This window comes from Osmerus eperlanus, chromosome 3 (assembly GCF_963692335.1).
Source record: "Osmerus eperlanus chromosome 3, fOsmEpe2.1, whole genome shotgun sequence".
NCBI lineage: Eukaryota > Metazoa > Chordata > Actinopteri > Osmeriformes > Osmeridae > Osmerus > Osmerus eperlanus.
The window spans coordinates 7,666,248-7,683,674 of NC_085020.1; the positions used below are offsets into that span (position 1 = coordinate 7,666,248).

Consider the following 17,427-nt stretch of genomic DNA (forward strand, 5'->3'; position numbering starts at 1 on the left):
TACCATCCTGTCCTTGGCCCAGAGAGACCAAGGGAGGGGGCGTTTTTTGTTGTTGTTGCCCACTCTGCTTTGATCTTCCTCTCCTGTCTTACTCGCCTCCTTTTTGCTTCTTTTTTTCCTTCTCACATCTCCTTACCTCCTCTTTCCACTCCTCCCTTCTTGCCTCAACTCCTCACCCTTCTCCTCTCCTCTTCGGGTTGTTACAGACAACAAAGGTGTGAGCCTTGCACTGGAATTTTACCCCTGTTGCTGGGCCTCCCATGTGTGTGTGTGTGTATGTGTGTCTGCTCTTGTGATTAATCTTCTCTTACAGAAAGTCCGAGGTAGGGTCAGGGGTCTACTGATCTGCTCCAGAATAGGACACACAAATACAAATGGCAGGAAATATGTTTAAGAGAGCGTAGGGAACACCCCGCTCTGAGTCTTTGTTTTATTTATTTTCGATGGCAAGATTTTATTACGGTTCCTATTGTTGCCAGTGACCATTCCCCTGTGAAGGATTGGTCTGGTGAAAGACTTCCTGTCTCCTCAAGGTGAATAATAGGTGAGCGACCATGGTCAGATTGTGTATTTGTTTATTGTCTGGTGTTGAGCCAAGGACATTTCAGTAGAGACCCACAAAGGGCTTAACGGGCTATTATACATGCCTGATATAAGTTAGGTCTCCTTCTACCTCCCTCCATCTAACTCTCCTTCCTCTGGTCCCTCCATTCCCCTGTCAGAGATATGAGTGAGTCACACAGCCATCTGCTCCAGAGCAAATCCTGCCTTATTACCCTCCCATTGTTTACCAACAGCGCTCCTGGGATTACCTCTCTTTCTCGCTCCCTCCCTCCATCTTTCTCCCTTTATCTCCCTCAATCTCTCCACCTCCACCACTCTACCTCTCTATACCTCTCTCTCCACCCCTCTTTATGTTTCTTCCGACCCCTCTCGGTCTACCGCTGTCTCTCTCCCTAAATGTCTTATTGCTTTCCGTCCTTTCCTTTTTTGCTCTTTGACGTCTCTCTCCATCTCCATCCTTCTCATTACCTCTCATATCCCACATTGCTCTCTTTCTGTCATGCTCCATCATTTTTGGATTTCCTCTTTTCACTAACTATCTTCTGCCGCCCCTCCCTCCCACTCCTTCCCAATTCCCTCTTCCTTCTCCTCCTTCCATATCCCTCCGTTTCCTCCGGGCTCCTCTATCTTTCTACCTCTCTCTCACCTTGTTCTCCTCTCCCGCCCGTCACTCCCTCCCAGTTACTGTTCTCCTACTCTCTCTGTCCCTGGAGAAACATCTAGAGAATGAGGTCAGCGTCAGCTCAAGGATGCGCGAGGCTTGTTTTTGTTAGCGCTAATGTTGTCAAGGGGGTGTTGATGCCACTACCCCTGCAGTAACGCAAACAAACAGAAAACACTGTGGAGTAAAGACGAGGAATCCTCCCTCCCCTGGCACGCACACACACACACACACACACATACCTTCTCGTGAACTCCTGACTGTGACGGTTCATTGTTTTTTCCCTTTCACTCACTGTGTTTACATTTGGACCAAAAATATTGTTTCATCCGGAACACAGCACAGCCCCGTCCGTTCCTACAACAAAGCGTTTGGAGAAGCTGATATTTAAGGGTGACCGTATGGTCACACATGCTGTACAGACCCTCCGCAGGCCAAAACATCTGTCTCCGTCCTCTTCCTCTCTCTCTGAAATGCCAGACGTAGTAGATAAAGTAAGCGAGCGGCCCATGTCCCTAACCACCTGCTGCCCAGCAGATGCCTGCGGTGTCATGTTCCCCCTGTTATCCAACATGGGGAAAGCATGCCAGCATACCCATTGACTCATCAAGGGCCCAGTATTATACCATATTTCCTAAGGAGAAATCAGCTTAGGATGTCAAACATCCCCCTCACAGCCAGCATGCAGTGCCTGCCTGTTGTATTCAGATCATACAGTACTCTCTCCTCCCTGCTCTTCAGGGCTGGCCAACCATCTGGGTTTGGGACCATCAGTAATGTGTGAGCGCGTAGGGACCAGAATTGTGTTTGTGCACGTGTGCGTGTATGTGTGCCCATGTGTCCTTATGAGGATTGATACGGAGACACCCTGAGAGATCTATAACTCTCTGTCACTCAACAGCAGAACTGTGGATGCCTGACCGACAGGGCCCACTCGGCTGATTGGCTCTCTTTACAATGTTATTGGGATCGGGTCTATTTATACCCTCACAGGCTGATCATGTGGTAATAACACAGCACCGTGTGGATGACTGTCACAGTTAAATAGCACTGCCGACTGACAACGGTGACATGCAGACATTGATTTGGTATCGACTCGACTGCCTGTTTGAATTTCACACAGGCCACTGCCGCCCTCATAATGATAGGCTAGTATTGAATGCTACTTTTCAGTACAACATTAGTGTACAGTACACTGGAAACGATCCGTCTCTGACGGTTATGATGCGTCTATTTGAGTCCATGCGTGGAGGCTGAGAGCTTTGGTTTTATCTGACAGCCCTTGTGTCCGTTTGAAATGCACATTGTTTGCCGTTTCTGGTCACTTGATAGCCTCGAGATCATTTGCATGATCTGGATTCTTTGAGCGCCTTCTTTCTAGGCTTCGTCATTGTCCCTGTGAATAGACAGTGCTGCTCATGGAAACGCAAGGCTAAACAATCCAAGTATTCCAAGTATCTCCCAGCACCCGTCGTCTCGGGCTTCTTCTCTCCCTCCTTCTCCTTTTCAACCTCCTTCTCTAACTTGAACCCGTCCACATGCTGAAATATCGGCCTGCATTACCACACTGCACAACATGGTTGTTACCTCGTTTGTAGTCCGTCATAGAACGACACACAATGCTTACTACAATGCTACACATGGTACTAACTAGGCTATCCCACTAACAGGGTTCAAAATGTAATACAGGGCTACTTATTATTAATTAGTACTATGCACTACTACACACCCGCCTGTCTGTAATCCCTGTGTGTATTGTACAGTTCCATCTCCCTGAGCAGATGTAAATCACACTCTTCCTCAAGACATTTCACCTCATTAACTCTTTTCCTCCAAACACTCCTCCACCTTTGATGTTGAACACTGATACTGCTGGCTTGCCGTCTGCCCCCCCCCCCTTCCCTCCTGCTCTAGAGACTGGGTGGTGGGGGGGCACGGGGGTTGGAGGGCTGTGAGTCCCAGCTACTACTGGAGCAGGGAGGGAAGGAGGAGAGGATCAGAGGGAAGTGGGGGTGAGGGTGGCTGTCTCATCTGCCTCCCCCGCAGGGTGGCACGTGAAGATGCCTCCTCTCCTCTCGCTTCTTCTTCTACCTCCTCCCCTCTCTCCTCCCCCTCGCCTCCCCCTCTCCTCCCCTGCGCTCCACCTGACAGGAGATGGAGTAGGCTCTCCTGTTCATTGGGATCTCGTGTCTAGTTACGCCGCTCCCGCTTAATCTTCTGTTTTGTCTTTGTGTACCAGTGCCATGGTGATACTTCCTGCATCCTGTGTGCACTGACAGATAGTGTAGCTCAACGAAGCAGCCGACCTGCCTGGGTTTTAGTCATTTGCGAATGCAACTCTGCTTTTTAATTTGTAATATTCAGATGTAAGATGCGTTTAAATCCCTTGAAATCCCTTTATTTAAATATTCACATCCGAGTCATTGTGTAGAAAGTCCTCTCGTGCGCCATATTTACTGCATAAAGATTCCTTCAGCTTATTTCACTTTAGAATCACGGTCAATCACCAAGATCAATATGCCCAGTGACTCTAACTCGCTTCTCTCCTCCTCCCTGCTCTGCTGTTCTCTGGGTCAGCTCTGCTCTGGGTTTATTCTGATCTGATCTGTTCTGCTCTGGGTGTCATGCTCTGGGCTCTGGCTGTGTTCTGTTCTGTGTGTGCTGTGGGTCCTGCTTGTCCCAGACTCCCTGGCCCGTCGGAGGGGATCTCTGGGGGATCAGATGGACTCAAGGATTACCAGCTACCATGAACCAGACTGACTAACTGACAGACTGCAGGCATGCTGTAAGACCCACTGGCTGGGGGCAGGCTGGGACACCAGCATGGTCACCTCCTGCTCCCTAAGCCCCAGTATGTCATTATGTCTGTCACCGTCACTGTCAAGGCCAGGCTGCCAGGCTTCTGAACAACACACATTGTCAAACCAGACTACTCGTCGTGCATTCGGATTTATGGTGAAACGTCAAATGTTGGATGAGTCAAATTTGGGGACGTCTCGTCCGTTTAGACCATCTTTTCTGTCACTTAAGTGACACAAGGTTGGCTGGCTGTTCTCCTCAGTAACCAACCCTTCTTATAACATGTCAACACACCTCTTTGCAGCGTGTTCTGGGTAGACTGTTTAACCATGTAGACACCAAGCTATGTACGGCTTCATGCTGACTGGCGAGGGAACCGATAAGGACATCAAGCCTGGTGATCTGTGATTGGACACCTGCCCACAGCTCTGAGGCACAGTCCCAATGTGAGGCCTGGTTCTGATTCTGGTGAGAGGCTGGAACTCCAGCTGGGCTCAGATTCAGCTACCTGTCACTCACACACTCCAGATAGACATAGCCTGGAATCACCTGCGGAGCCACGATGACACTGGTTATTGCTGGACACACACACACACACAGAATTTGACATCCTTTAATTATTGCTGGAGTGGTTCAGCTGCATTGTTCTATTCTTGTAGAGTTGCCGGTGGGGGGTTGGACCAAGAATATAACTATTGTGAGATTCTCTGTGAGATTTTTTATTTCTTTTCTTTCTCTCTCTCACGCACTTTTTTCTCTCTTTTCTCTCTCTTTTCTCTCTCGCTCTCACATTTTTTTCTCTCCTTTTTCTTGGTTCTTTGTTTTTCTATCCCTCCCTCCCTCCCTCAGAAGTGCCAGACAGAGGCACTTCATGGAGGGAGACTGCTGGAGGTGTCATAACAGAGTAGCAGGTTATTATCACTTCATTACAGTCTATAGAAGAAGCCAAATACCCAATGGTACACAGACACGCTATACACATGCACACACGCATACACACATATTTGCACACACACTAAACAAACCCTCACCCACGTGATATATCGCAGTCTATCTCCCTCGCCACAGAGGAGGGACAGACTGATGGAACTCAGTAGGGATTGTGCGTTTATGTACTTCCGGAAAAAGGCCACTTCGACACCCCCGTCGGACCACAGCAAGCCACTCAGCGGGATTCCAAATGTGTCTATGCGTGGTGTCGATAAAGAGATAGAGAAACGTAATTGCGGCTGATCTGTAGATAGCTGCCACCCGGGCATCACAGCCTCAGCCCCATAGACTAGAGGGAGGGTCTCTTTCCAGGAAGCAGCCGTGAGAGAGGAGGGGGTTACAGAGGAGAGGAACATCTATCGGTCACACTAATCCTACACGCGGCATGGCTTCCGCTTCGAGACAGAATGCAGTCAAACGTTCTGTCGCTCCGTAGCTGGGGCTCCATATGCTCTGCTGGGCAAACAGAAGATTGTCAGACACCAGAGTGGGGACAGTGGAGAAGTGGCACAAGTCTTAAGTGACAGACAAGGGGGGGGGGTCACTGTTTATAGGATTCCTATCCAGCTCAGGTAAGACGGCCGAGGTTCTTGTCTGGTCCAGAGACTGGTAAGACTGACAGTTACACTGTCGATCCGAAGAGATCAAAGGAAGGCTCGGCAAAGGAAGGATACCCTTTGCTGCTTTTTGTGGTAACTATTTATGGAGTAGCTCCTGGGTATCTAGACTGGTACCTTCAGTGCTGTAGTGTGTGTGTTTGGAGGTGGTTTAGAGAGCCAGTGTATGGGGTGTATCTCTCTTGTGTCTGGCTATTGATCTGCCGGCCAATTACAGCCCTGAGGCACAGTAGTCTAGTGCATCTACAGTGCCTCACACATTCTCATGCATACAAACGAGACACACAAAACAGCAGTGATGGACATTTGGCAGTGTTTGCGTGCGCCTTCTCCTGATCTAGAAATCAAACTCTAATTATACAACTCTCTAGGGTGTCATTCGGCCTGCCAGCTCAGGTTGTGTTACCATACCTGATACATCTACTTCTAAGCTCTTATACTGAACCACTGGACTCTTGACTCTATATTTTATTCAGCTTTTTGATAGATTTTTTGTCTCTCTCTCTGCCTTCTTTTTGGTTGCAGGGCACCACTGTCTGGATTTGTGGATGTTGTGGATGTGTTAGGGGAGCTTTCTGAAGAAACTCCGTGGAGTTGGACTTCCTGGGCCAGAGCCAGCGACCTGCAGGCTGAGGGAGACGCGGGAGAGGCCGCAGAGACGTGATTAAAATGGGGTAAGTTTAGACGGCCGAAGGGTTAACGCAACCATCTGAGGGTTCGGTTTCCAGCCTTATCGCTGGAATACGATGCTCCATGTTGTGTAACCACACAAACACACACACGCACACATATACTGCTCATTATCCTAAGAGCACTCATCACACCACATACACACTAACGCATGAAATCCCATACACACACAGACACACACACACCACACATATACACACACAGCAAGCCCTTCACCCACTGTCCTCCGCATCTCCTCCATCATATTTACAGTTAGTCCTCCTGTGTGTGGAGCGGCAGGGGGACAGATTTACCGTGGAGTCAGTGCAGATGAAATACTTCAATGTTAGTGCTCTGACAGCAGGGTCTGGGAGCGCACGGTCCTCCATAAAGCCTGCCTCATACCAGGGCTTCACACTGCAGTAATTCAATCAACGAAAGGGGACAAAGGCTATCCGTCAGTAGACTCGTGTGCTCTAACACATGCATGTTACCTCACACACGAGGAGTGTGCCACTTGCTTATTAGACAGTTGCTCTCAATGCTAATGACGTTTGTTTATTCACTTGTCAGTGCTTTTTGTCTAAATGAGAATGGTGTAGGTTCACACGCTCAAACAAGCAACAAGGGGTGTTCAGACTAATGATTGACAACTTCCAAACTTAGCCGGCCCTCTGGGCTGTAAGGATTAACACTGTCTGCATAGATTTAGATTTGGAGATAAATAGCTTTGTTTTGGCTCGCAGCTTATTTAATTGCAGTTCACAAATTTGATTTGTGGAGAGCTGGCTGCTGTGTTTGCTGAGACAAGTTTCTTAATTAGACCAGAATGCTTTCCTCGCTACCTCCATCTCGGCTGGGAGTATCGATACCATCCACCACCATCAGCTAAAACACCATAAAGCATAGAGGATTTTCTACATAGAGCAACAAAGAGGAACATAAAGGAAGTCTCCAAATCAATGCTATAATGGGGGGGGGGGGGGGTATTATTTTATAACTCCTGCTTTTTGACCCTGATTTGTGCTGAAGATACAACTAGCCCCAAGCCATGAACTGTGTCCTAATTACAGATAGGGAGAAAGTGAGAAAGAAATGGAGAGAGGGAGAGAGAAAGAGTCAGTTAGAGGGAGAAAGAGAGAGAGATGAGGGAAAGGAAGGAAGGAATTGAGAAGGAGTCCTCTAAGTCCTCTAAGCAGCGTCCGCCGTTAATCCCCGGCATCTCTCTGATTAGTCAAAGTGAAGGGCCGAAGGCAGACTGCAAAGAGGCAGTCTTCATTACTGCCCGTTCAGCTTACCATTCCCTCCCCCACCCCCCACTCCTTCTCCCCTCCCTTCTCTCATGGGCAGAGCGAGGAACGTATAATCCCTCTCTTTTATTCATGCTGCAGAGCGCTGCCATTTTTAGAAATCGAATGCGATTATTTGAGTTGAGGAACCGCGCATCGGGGGCCGGAGCGGTGGCCATCCAATAGGCTGTCTCCGTGGCCCCGCGCCTCCGCTCTGACAGCCCGTCACATGGACAAAGCCTGGGCACGCAGGGATGCAGAGATAAGCCCCCTCCTGCTAAGGTCAACATGAAATTGCAAGGAATCCAAAGCATTCTTCATTTCACACATTACCTCAGTACCTCCGTGTCAGTCCTTCAACACATATTCTCGTGTGTATGTGTGTCTGTGTGTATGTGTGTCTGTCTTGTCTGACTGTCTGCCTACTTGTCTAGTCTGTCTGCTCAAATCTCTGTCTGGTTTGTGTACATGGCTGCTTGTAATGTGTCTTTTCTGTGTCGGTCTCCTGATCGACGCCCGTCTCCCTGCCCCGCTGTTCCAGGTCCCCGGTGCCTCTCTCCGAAGGCTGGAGTTTCAGACGACAGCCATGCCGGACGTGAAGACAGCGCCATGTGACTATCCCTCCTCCGCCGGCCCGCTTGCTGGCTGCAGCCTCGCCATGGATCTGGAGCCCTGCTTGACTGACCATACCCTGCCTCTCCCCCTGGCTGCTCCCCTCCCCGCCTACCCTGGCCACAGTGCAGCGCCCTACTCCACCCTCCAGGGGGCATCACCCAGTCCCATGCCCAGGTGTAACAGCAGTGCCCTGCTCTCCAGCCTGGGCCTGCGCTACTGCTCCAGTAGCAGTGGCCCCCCACTTAGGCAAGCTGATGGGCTGGGGCCACACACAGGACTCCCCCCAGCCAGCTGCAACAGCGTAGGCAGCAGACTATACCGTAGCATGGAGAACCTCAACTGGAATGCCATGTCCGAGCCCAGCCTGTTTTCACTCAGCACCCCCTACAGGAGCATGGACAGCGAGTTTATCTTCCGCTGCACCGCCACCAGCCACTGGTACGACGGGCCGCCCGAGGGGCCCCAGGTCTACGGTATGATGCCCACCCCAGAGAGCCTGGCCTTCTACCCCCGCCGGGGACCAGCCAGGCGAGACCAGCCCCTCTTCCCCCAGTGGCTGTTCCCGGGGGTGGACGACTGGGGAGGAAACGCCAGGAGGGGCCTGAGAGAGAAGCTACGCCTTCAAAGCGCGCGTGCGTCCGAGCCCCACAAGCCCCTGCGGCCCCAGGTGATCCCGGGCGCTCCGCCTCTCCTGCCGGGCTCGTCGGAGAGGGAGGGGTCCCCCGGTCGGTTCCCGGGGGGGAGATCTCTGTGCGCCCGGCGCATCACCAGTCCCGAGGAGATCAAACAGGAAGTTCTGAGGCGCCTTCAGCTCCGACGCCAGAGGAGCACGCCCAACCTGGCCGCGCTCGTCCCCCCGGAAAGCCAGGGCGGCGTGGCCAAGTCCTACACGGCAGAGTCCCTCTGCGGGAACGGGCCGGAGCCCTCGGCGGAGCGCAAGAGACCCCCCGTGGGCCGACTGCACATCCCCACCTTTGAGGAGTTCAAGAGGATGAGGCAGAATGGGGGGAGCCGGCGGAGCGTGGGTACAGACCCGGCACCAGAAGCGGTTTCTGGGTCGGGGTCCACAGCCGGAGCCTGTGAGGCTTTGATGACCGCTCCATCCGGGGAGAGAGACTCTCGGAGGCAGGTTGGACTTGATCGAGAGATGGAGACAAAAGAGGAGGGGAGGGGGAGTGGAGAGAGGACAGATGGAGGAGAGGGCAGAGGCAGTGACGGTATGTTGACACTCATCTCCCCTGAGCAACCTCCCTGTCAGCCAGCCATCCGAGAACAGAATAAAGAGTCCACAAAATCCCCCATATGTACAGGCCCTGCACCCCGCACCCCCCTGCAGCCAGTGGTCAGAGCAGCCCCAGAGATTGGTCTTGGGGCTTGGTCAGGCCCAGGGACGGGGCCTGTTGCAGGGTCTGAACAACAGCAGGGAGAGGAGGAGGCCAGCCCACCCAGTGTGAGCCTGGACCCAGCCGAGCAGGTCCCTTTCCCCCCCCGCAGGGAGAGCTCCGAGGGACCGTCCAGCTGCTGTCCCGCCCTGCTCCTGGAGGGGGCCCACCTCTCCAGCTATGGGGCCAAGATCTATAAGATGAAGGATGGCTTCATTGGGTCCGCCTTGGACCTCATCAAGAAGAGGTGAGTCACCTGCTCCACTGACTATTAGCTCATTGGTCGTTGATGCTTCGGGGTGTCCTAATGGGGTTTGACTGATGTGACAAGTGATGTGGTCTGATTGGTTGTCCTGAGCGGCTGAAGGGAAGGCTAATAGGCGTGAGATAAAATGCTAATGAACGGATCAATATTGTTTAGAGCTGTGGAGCCTGTTGCAGTAGATCTGTTTCCATTCCAAGTTCTGCTCCCTGTTCTGCGTCTCAGTCTGAAGGAGTTCATTCATAACAAGACCGTTTCATTCAAACTGGGTTCCTCTGGAATTCAGCCAGAAAGAAAAACACTCACAATAGGAGTGTTTAGGAGGAAAATACCCCTTCTCTTGGAATGAATTCCAAAACCCACCTACAGTATTTGATCACATCTCAATGGGCCTTGCTAAGATGTGTTGTGTTTATCTCGACTTTGTTCTCCCTTGAAGGGATGACTGTTCTCAGGTGTATTAGTAGTCTGGAGTGCTTTCGTGGGTAGCTGGTTGGCTGGTAGCAGACTTTAACTCAGTTTGTATTGCCATTCATTAGCTCAGCTTTGGCTAGCAGATGTTGGAGCGAACAGATAGAGCAGGCTGATGGCTGGCCTGTTGGATGGCATCACTGTGGTTGAGCCAGATCTGCCAGTGTCTCAAGTCTGACATAGTGTCCGTAGACAAACAACATAGTGAGGCAGCTTGACACTTTGGAGGGGTGTTCTGTCTCTCCTGGGCCAACAGTCTGGCGTCACACACACACATAGTCCCTCACTCGCACACACACACACACACACACACACACACACACACACACAGGGACACGACTGATGGTTGCAGCCATGGAATGGCTTTCTTCTCCGTCCTAAACGCCTCTCCTCATCCTCCTCCTCCGATGTAACACTCCGCTCAGCTCCTCTCTTTGTCTGCACCGCTGGCACCCGTGATGGATGGATGGTGGAGGCAAGCTGCATGGAATCAGGAGGGGCGTGTGTCTGTGTGTGCGCGAGTGCGTGTGTTTGAGGAGGCGTGTACGTGTGTGCTCTCCAGACAGAAAAACCAATTGTCACGTATCCATATTTTTATGTCTCTCCTATGTGCAATTGGCGAGAGTTTGACAGTCTCATCCTCTATCTCTATATTTATGACATGGCTTTTTGCACAGGGGGATGACATTACACATTTTTTCACGTTAACATATTTCGTGTTTGGCTCACCATGTAAAGTATGGATCTGAATTAGACTTCTGTCATCTGCAAGCTTTGTGAATATTTTAGGAAGGTAGATAAACATCGTAATTAAACATGAAGATTCTCCGCACCATGTATGCAGCCCTAGGGGGGGCAGGGTTTTCAGACCCAGGAGACAACACACATCTGTCTGTGATACGATCTCTCTATGCTAGACATCCTTTCTGCTTTATATTAAACTGCTGACCTGTACTAGGCTGGACTGGTGCTGTTTTCCCACAGTCGGCTAATTGCCAAGCTGCTGTCATTTATCTTTTTGAGCCTAGCCTGTCCCCTTAAGTCCTGATCATATTCTCTGTTTGGATATGCTGTCCTGTGTATTTTCAAAAACCTTTAGCAATATCCTAGCTATCATGGTAAGGTTCATTACAGTGTCCCACTGTTGTGCAGTGAAAGGAGATTTATCATACACAGTGGTTGGTTTGTAAATTAACCTTGAGGTAATAACCTCAGATAAATCATCCTGTATGTCACAGGTCATATCTTCAAAGAAATTCTTTAATCACAGTTATTCCAACCGGAACCAAATGACTGCTTTACTGCTGCATCTTACAGGAGCCTGCATATTCATAATTTAAATCGAATTGCCCCTGGCACCTGCTGAATTTTGACATGGAAGTAACCCGCTCTCTTGGTTCTTTGTTTCACGTCTTAATGATTAGCTTGAATGAAGAACCAAAGGTGGAGATAGGATGGTTTTGTTGTGTGTGTGATGTGAGTGTTTGTTTATTCAGATCAGACAAAACACACTGGAGGGATCTGATCTCTATGCAGATAGCCGGTCAGCGACGAGCTCAGCATTAACTAGACATGAGGGCTGGTGAGGCTTCGGAAACACCAGCGTTATGTAAGAGTCTAATAATTAAGTCTTCATGTAAATGAGGAGGGGAGATGGGTGCTTTCATGGGACAGGCGAAAGAAAGTCAGCCGTTTAATGGGTCACATGAGGATGGGAGCACCAAAAGATCATTTTAATATCTTTCGTTCCCATTTACAAATGTTTCTTTTACAAATAATTAATATGTCATCATTATGCATACGATTGAGAAAGAATTATTGTTCAGAATTGAAAATATAATCAGCCAGGGAGCGGAGAGATGTTTTAGGGAGAAATGTGTGACGTTATTGTCCATGCAAATAAATCGGACTCAGCATTAGATGCCAACCCTGTCAGAGTGCTCTGTGCTCCTAATCCATTATTGTGTGCGTGTGTGTCTCTGCATGTGTGCGTGGAGAGGTCATGTGTCTCGGTTCACACGCTTGCCACGTGTTCGGAGCATGGCCGCCCTGCCGCCCAGCACACAAAGAACTGAGAGGCATGTGGGATGCGAGCAGGGCCAGTCTGGCGTGCTGCCTTGTGGTCCAGGAGTTCAGGTGTTAATAGGAACTGATGCGTCCAATTACCTTCCCCCTGAGCCCCTCTGTTGTGGCCAGGCAAACACCTCCCTGGAGGAGCGGAGGAGGGAGGAACTGGATGGGGGGGGGGGGGGTGAGAAGGGATGGAGAGAGGGATGAATGAGGGATCAAATGAATGGCGGAAAGAGAGGAGAGAAGTGCCAGGAATCATCATTTCATCCTTAACGCCCCCCCCATTCTTTTTTGTCTATCCTCCCCACTCTCACTCCCTCTTTCCCCCTTGTGCTTTTTTTGATTTTTTTCTCCCTTTCTTCCCTCTCTTTTCCCCTTACTCCCTCTACCTCCATTTCCTTCTCTCTCGCCTTCTCTGTCCCCCCTCTGTCTCTCTCTCCAGCTGCAGTGCAGAGATCTCAGCAGAGGCCCCCGTCAGGATGTCAGGTGACCACGACGATGGCGCTGACATCACCGCTCCCCCCCCAGCCTGTCAATCCTCCACTGTCTCCATGGCAACGACGCCCTGCGGAGTGGCGGGTTGCGACGAGCCTGCAGAAGCAGAGGAACCAGCAGAATGCGTAAGTCTCTCTCTCTCTTTCTCTCCTTTGGTTTTCCTTTTTGGCTCTCTGTCGCTCGCTCGCTCGCCATGCTCAAGGCAGCACTGGGTTACAGCCCTCTCTCTCACACACACACACAGAGTTGACAGGGGCATGGAAGGATGGTTAGGGCAGGGGGACTAGGCACAAGCGCACGCACCCAGTGTGGCATAAGAAACTGACCACAGCAGGCATGCAGCACCAGCCCCAGCTCAGCGAGGGACAATGGAAGTAAATGGGGATTAAACCCGGAGGTTGATGGCTGGTAACTGTTCTTCTCACGTTATTTATCCTCTCCGCTCCGCTCCTCTCCTCTCCCCCTCTCTTCTATCCTCTCTGCCTAGCCTAGCCTAGCCACTGGTAGCATTGTGTTGATGTGTGCTGTAATCCCAATCCTCTCTGCAGGGGTCTCTAGAGGGCCGCGTCGACACATTCAATGTCTGGTTCCCGGTCGTAATGTGTTCATACGAGGACGGCGCGCCGTGTTCCACTCTCGCTTTAGCGTAGATAAAGTGTAGCCTGGCGTAGCTTGCGCTGGCTCTGATGCATGGAGAGACCGCCTGCCTTTTCTCTCTGTCATGACAGCCCTTCATTAATACCCCGCAGATGCTGCATTAATTATTCTGCACAACACCCGACTCCTCCGCTTTGTGTTTCCCGTCCTGTCGTCGTGGGATATGAAAACGTAGCCCTTCGCCCTTCACTGCCCCTGGAAGGGTTGGCCCGTCACGGCTTGGCTTTCCGTTCATAACTTAGATGTCTGGAAACCCCCTCAAGAATTTTGAATTTGTAATCGGTGATCTAGTGATCGATGCTTCTAGATGTATGATCGATCTCTGATTTGCATCTGACCTGCATCTGCAAAGGTGAAGGGTCACGTGTCACCGTGGTGACCTCTCAGCACACCCACAGGTCGACTGCTGAGGGCCCAGATGAATGGCAGAATGATCAGATTGACTTGTCTTGTCTGATGGCGCCAGCACACTAGGTTAGAATGCAAGGTCCTGTGTGAGAAATCCTGGGTTTATCTCAAAGGGGTAGACACAGGGGATTGTTGACGAATGGAATCTCTCCTCATCATCAAGGCTGCTCTGAGCAAAATCCACCCTTGGAGAAAAGAGAGCCTGTTTGTGTCCCTGTCTGAGTGCTGCCTTGTATCCCACAGTGAGAAGGATCCGTTGGACAATCAGACAGTATCCGCTGTTCAGTCCATGGTAAAAATACAGACTCATTAGGCAGACGTACCTGGTTCAGCATGGGCAATTATCTCCTTGATCACGCTATCAGCCCCCTGATCACGCTGTCAGCCCCCTGATCCCACTGTCACCCCTCCGTCATGTTTCACAACAGGGCATCTCTCCCACTCGCTGTCTGGTGTTGTCACGTGTTGTTGCCATGCAAGGGATTAATTGACAGGTGCCTCTCTCCAATCAGCAGCACTCTGGGCTGAGCTGCAGGCGTTCCAGCTCCGACGCGGCCTATGAGCCGGCTGAGACGGTGAGGGCCCAGCGCGAGTGCCGTCTGCGGCCCCACTACAGTGACCCCATGCCGGCTGATGCCGCCAAGCGCAAGCAGCTGGAGATGAAGATCGCGGCGGCAGCACGGTTCCACAGCCAGCGCAGGGACAGGGACCGAGACAGGGACCGGGACAGTGGTGAGTGGATTCTACATTTCAAACTCAAAAATCTGGAATCTGTCTGTGATTGAAAAGGTTTTTTTTTTATAATATGTCTCCAAAAGGCAGGTTTTGTTGTCATGTTACATATAGTTTGGGAGTGCACAAAGCCATAGAGTTTATTTTTTTTTTATCATCATTGCATAAAACGACGATAAAACAATGCCTTGTACACTTATGTAACTCTACTTAATTTGATGAGTAAGCGAAACGATTTTCAAAATCACCCCGAGTGTTGTCAGTCGTGACCTGTAGCTACACCGGCATACAGGCTTATATGGGCATGTTGTATCCTGTCGTTTGATAGCAGGCTCTCCATGACCCTGTCGGCGTTCATGAACTCCCCATTTGAACAGATGTAACCAGTGTGGATAGCAGTACTGCTATAGGGCAGACAGGGCAGGAGTCCTCCCTCTTTAGTTGTCTGGCAATATCTAGCTGGGCAGTCTTCCCAGTGCCCCTGTCTGGCACGGAGCCTGTGTGCTTCTAACACAGAGTCTCTGGAGGTCTTTACACAGTCCCACCCGCATGACTGTCCTCGCTTACCTAGCAGGCTGTTGACTCACCTCTCTGCCTGGCTCAGGCAGCTTGTGGATCTGTGACTCCGCTAAAAAGAGTGACGCCCCAGTGAGCCTGTGGAGTCGTGCAGTGTCTGAGCAGGCAGGGGATTAGGCCAGAGAGCCGGCGGGAACAGCAGTGTGGTTGCGTGCAGCGACGCGCGGCACAGCCAGGCCGAGAGGCTGCTCTCAGACAAGCCGAGCCGTCAAACCCCAGCCGGACTTGTCACAGACGCCACAGCCTCATGTGACCTCACCGCTCTGAGTGTTTTTCTGACCACTAACCCTTTAACTCTGAAGTAGTTCCGTCAAAGTAACAGCCTCCAGCCTCCTTCTTTCCAAGCGACTGCTCTTGGATGCGGATTGGACGCAGGCAGCTGAATCCCAGTAACCTATCGCGTGTGTTCCTTAACATTTTCCCTCCGGTCTTGACATTTGAAGATTGTTTTGTTTTCAACGGTATGATATTAACGAGCCTCATCTGTTTGGCTTCAAGTAGGAGGGAATACGCTGTTGAAGCTAGCCTGATTATGTAACCGCATAACGGAGTGGCCTCACATTGCTTCCGTCTATCCCTTGGGAGAAGCAGCTTCTACAACCTCTCAACAATGTCCTGTCTTGTCCTGACTGATGCAGGACATATGTTAGTCAATATGTTGCCATATGGTAATGCTGACCTTAATGGACTATTGACAATATTTTGATGTCCGGAGCCAAAGGTCTAAGTCAAAGGTCGTGCAAGTGGGGAAGAAAGTCTTCTATATGATAATGATAGTAGTTGATGACAGATAGTTAGTGATTAAAGAAGCCTTTCCGTTCATCTCCCACGGAACCTTAGACCTAACCCTGCCGTGCGTGTGTCCCTCCCACAGCCCCGGCTGCGTTGCGTGGTCGCTCGGAGCCCAGTGGTGAGGAGCGCGCCGGGGGCCTGAGGGTGCGGCGAGGCGGGCAGCATCGCTGGAGCACCGTGAGCAGCCTGAGCGTGGACAGTGGCGTGGTGGGCCTGAGCGATGAGCGCGAGGAGGACGAGGAGCCGCGCAGGGTGCGGCGCGGCGGCGGGGCGGAGGTGGAGCGCGTGGACAGCGGCATCGGGCCGGGCCTGGCCCGGGGCTGGAAGAGGCCCTCGGCCTCCCTCAGGGTCTGGGAGGCCCAGAGGCCCTGCCCTGACTGTGGCCAGAGGGACAGGGAGGGCATGTGCGAGCGCTGCTCCAAGCTGCGCACCGAGCGCAAGGAGGCCATCCTGGAGTTCCTGAACACCGAGTCGAGCTACGGCGAGGACCTGCGCATCATCAAGGAGGAGTTCTACTGCCCCATGCAGAGCGCCGCTCTGCTGAGCGCCGAGCAGCTGGCCGTGGTCTTCAGCAACGTCCAGGAGCTCATCGACGTCAACGAGCGCTTCACGGAACACCTGCAGGACAGCATCGACCAGGCCTTCGACCAGGTGAAGCACACACACACCACTCTGACCCACTTACACACACGGGCACACACACACACACACCACCCATCGGTTCTTGGACATTTGAATCCCATACAGTAGATAACCTGGCTGCTGTGTCTCCATACAGGGGGATGAGGACCTGCTGACAGTGTGTATTGGGGAGATCTTCCTGGAGTTTGTCAACATGCTGCCAGCCTTCCAGACCTACTGCCTGCAGCAGTCCACTTCAGTAAACATGCTCAACACCTTGGAGAAGGAGAAGGAACTCCTCAGGTAGATGAGCTAGCAGACTGCCATGTAGTAGCACGGTATCCTGCAACATCTGCACCTGTAGATTATACTGGATTTGCCATTGACTGTCTCTAATTTAGGATTTTAACTGTCTGGTTAAAGACAAAGACATTTGTCTATTTTCCCTGTTCTGACTGTATAGACTGAATAGATGTGTGAACTGAACACAGTGCCAAAGGACCAGTAGCTTACGGTAGTCTAGATACTCCATGGTGTTACTCTTAAAACAGAGGAGACCGAAGGCCATCATTTATTCATAACTGAACCTATTTGGAGAATAGTGCTGAAGTCATCACCTATTTTAGATCCAGCCATTTCTCACTCAATGACTCAGGCCTCCACTGATTCTCTTCACTGTGGAATGAGGTCTGAGTTCTTCTAACGACACTGGCCCACCGTTCGATGTTTTGTTTATTTGGAATCTTACCGTTGGCCG

General features: G+C 51.2%; 1 protein-coding gene across 4 annotated transcripts in view; it reads left to right on the forward strand.

Moving 5' to 3' along the window:
- si:dkey-91i10.2 (uncharacterized protein LOC555224 homolog) overlaps positions 1-17,427 on the forward strand; it is a 33,049-nt gene that overhangs the window by 12,781 nt on the left and 2,841 nt on the right. For 3 of the 4 annotated variants that reach the window (XM_062456957.1, XM_062456958.1, XM_062456959.1), the window contains exons 2-7: positions 6,157-6,305; positions 8,131-9,833; positions 12,832-13,009; positions 14,462-14,681; positions 16,132-16,700; positions 16,828-16,973. In XM_062456957.1, the coding sequence (XP_062312941.1) occupies positions 8,176-9,833; positions 12,832-13,009; positions 14,462-14,681; positions 16,132-16,700; positions 16,828-16,973 (2,771 nt within the window). In that variant the 5' untranslated portion in view covers positions 6,157-6,305; positions 8,131-8,175. The remainder of the gene's footprint in view (positions 1-6,156; positions 6,306-8,130; positions 9,834-12,831; positions 13,010-14,461; positions 14,682-16,131; positions 16,701-16,827; positions 16,974-17,427) is intronic. The other variant, XM_062456960.1, reaches the window with a different exon arrangement.